General features: G+C 56.8%; 1 protein-coding gene across 1 annotated transcript in view; it reads right to left on the reverse strand.

Moving 5' to 3' along the window:
• LOC104409449 (connective tissue growth factor-like) overlaps positions 1 to 2,968 on the reverse strand; it is an 11,333-nt gene that overhangs the window by 8,092 nt on the left and 273 nt on the right. The window contains exon 2 of the mRNA XM_010019320.1: positions 2,141 to 2,333. Coding sequence (XP_010017622.1) covers positions 2,141 to 2,333 — 193 coding nt within the window. The remainder of the gene's footprint in view (positions 1 to 2,140; positions 2,334 to 2,968) is intronic.

Here is a 2,968-nt window from a genome sequence, read left to right on the forward strand (position 1 = left end):
GGAGCAACCTGCTCTAGTGGAAGGTGTCCCTGCCCGGGGCAGGGGGTTGGAACTGGAGGAGCTTTAAGCTCCCTTCAACCCAAACCAGGCTGGGATTCCGTGATTCTGTGATTCCATGCAATAAGGGATTATTTTCCATTTGAATGGAGCACCCTTCATCCTGTGTTATTTTCAAGGGTGGCTTCTAGGAGTCGTTCAATACAACGTGGCAACTGCCCAAACTGTCCCAAAGAACTACAAGGACCTGCATCCAGGGCTTCACTACAGACCTGAACGTGCCACAAAACCCAGCACTTCCACACGACATCCCACCAACCCAGCACAGAGAGATTCAGCTCAGACATTTCTTTTTCTTCCCTCTGCAGAAGGGTCTGCTCCCAAAACTACACTTGGACCTTCACTGAGCAGGATCCTACCTTCAATCTCACTATAGTCTTGGCCCTGTTTCTGTTGACGTTAGCAGCGCGTTCCTGGGAGCCGCAGAACAGAACCAGTGCTAGAGATCAAGGTGATGGGATTAAGAAGTGCTAACGCCTGGAATATCAGCTCTCCCTGCTCCAGGCTTTGCTGGCAGCTCTCCTATCGATTCCCCATGGGTGGATCTGCCACTCCCAGGAGCCCCGAGCAGTGGGCAAGCACCAGTGAGTGCAAACCATCCGCCTAGAGGATTCCCTTGCCCGTGCTCCGCGCATGTTCTCCTCCACCGGCTCCCAGGTCCCATCTGCTCAGCAGACAAGCCACAACAGGCTTCCTCCCAACTGCCAGCACCAAACCCAGTTACCTGGGGCAGGGGGGGAAGATTGAGAATGTTCTTCCTGCTTCATACTCACATAAACCCTCTTCCCCCTTCACCCTCAGGAAGGCACAAGTGGGGGGACACAAGCTCACACCATTCGGTGTCACTTCTGTGCCATTGTCAGGACCTCTCTGTCCTGCCAATGTCCATGAGCCCAGGGAACCAGCTGAGAAGGCCAGACCAAAGAGGATCTGGGCTCGTGACTGCATTCAAAGCGCTGGGAAGGGAGAGACCTGAAGCAAAGCTGGCTCTGCACGAAGTGCTCTGGGAGCCGGGGTGGACGCTGCAAGGTACAAGTAATACAATGAACAACACGTCACTGGTTCTCTCTCACGCTGCAAGACTGGCACTAGATGCAGCAGCCAAAAGACAGCTCTGCTCCAAGCACTGAAAACCAGCTCTCCCTCCATCACAGGCCCTCAAGCCACTTTCCTGAGGCTGCTGCACAATGCCCTGTTAGGAGAGACGAGAACCACTGCCCCCATTGCACAGACGTGCCCAGGCTGAGCCTGGCAGAGCTGAACAGAGCTCCAGCAGCCCTGGTCCCGCTCTCCCCTCCGAGCAGCACAGAGCCAGGAGGAACAGCTCATTCTCTTGCTTGAGCCACTGAACATCCCTCTCAGAGCTCCTAGAAAGGCAAAAGCTCCATTTTCACCAGGAACCATCCCAACCTGCAGGAGTTACCTTGGCTGGTGGTAGCTTTGGGTGCCCAGGACACCCTTCCTGGCAGGAAAGGGGCTGGCCCATGGCAAGTGCTGCCAGGAGCCATGCACCAACCAGGTGTTTATTGCATGTGTCAGCACCACAACCCGTGCAGGGAACTGTGCCCCTGTGAACCCATTTCCTCACCCACACAAAGGCACTCGCTGCAGCTGAGATCCATTCGCGGCTGCAGCAATGTCCCTGCTCTTACTGGCGCTCTGACAGCACACACACGTCCTGAGCAGGATCAGCCACTCTGCCAAGCACTTGTAGTAACACAAAACCAGACACAAATCCTGCTCCGGAGAGGCTACATCCCCTCGGGATGCCTGGTTTTGGGAGCACACGGGTGGCAGCTGGGGAAGGACGGTGATGGAAAAGAGCTGGGATACGAGGCTTTTATTCCCTGCAGTGGCATAAACTCAGCGACTTCGCTCTCTCTGTTCCCCCCTTGTCAAGCAGGGCTGGCTTCCAGCAGACACGAGTGGAGCGAGACAAACTCCATCCACATCTGCCGAGAGCTTTGAGATCCAGGGGCATGCTCCAGGTCTGCCCCCGAGCCCCGCGGAGGCAGGTGGCAGCCTAAAGCGTCCACAAGAAGCTGCAGTGCTCAGGCAGGCGCTGCTGCCGCGCGGTACGTACCCAGCCAGGAGCAAGGAGGAGGAGGCACAGGGTCCGGGTCGCTGTCCCCAGGCTGCCGGACATGCCGAGCGCAGGGACGGGTCCAGGCTGCCGGCAGACTCGCTCCCTCTCCTCCGACTTCCTCCTCTCCCTTCGGAGCGAGTCGCGCACCGGCTCCTCTCTAAATAGGCTCCCGGAGGGGGCGTGCCCCGCGCTTGAGTGACAACGTGGGGAGCAGGAGCCTTGGGTGCGGGGGAAACGGCCCAAATTCCCGGGAACACGAGCGGATCCCTGCGGCGCGGGCGCTGCCTCCAGCTCGGCCGCTCTCCGCGAGGGTAAAGCCAAGCCCAACACGAGCAGAGTTCTTCTTCTTTCCTTTTTCCTCTTAGTCCCACAAGCACGAAGCTTTCCCGACACAACCCCCCCTCCTCACCTACACCCGCTCCTTTCTGGCTGCAGGAACTAAGGGCTTCAATAAGCAGAGCTTTGTGGTGCTCGGGGCCGTGAGGTGCAATTCCCGTCCCTGCCCGTGCATCACCCGCACCGGCTGCTGCCAGCTCCAAGCGATGGACGTTTCATGACTTAAAGACTGCTGTGTGAGCTCCAAGGCAATGAAAGGCTGTGGGGTGAAGGCAATAGATAAAGGACAGCAGTTCCCTCTAAGTGCTTTATTTCCACCTCGGGACTGCTGCAGGATATAAGGTATTTTTATCCTGGGGCATGATCCTTTCTGTTTGCTGCTGCAACACAGAACCAGGCTTCTGCACAGCCTGCACAGAAAGACTTCTAGTATATGAAAGAGTTGGTTTGTGTGTTAAAGAGTTGTTTTGTTTATTCCCAAACAGCAGC

Source organism: Nestor notabilis, unplaced genomic scaffold, assembly GCF_000696875.1.
Source record: "Nestor notabilis isolate BGI_N333 unplaced genomic scaffold, ASM69687v1 scaffold18807, whole genome shotgun sequence".
NCBI lineage: Eukaryota > Metazoa > Chordata > Aves > Psittaciformes > Psittacidae > Nestor > Nestor notabilis.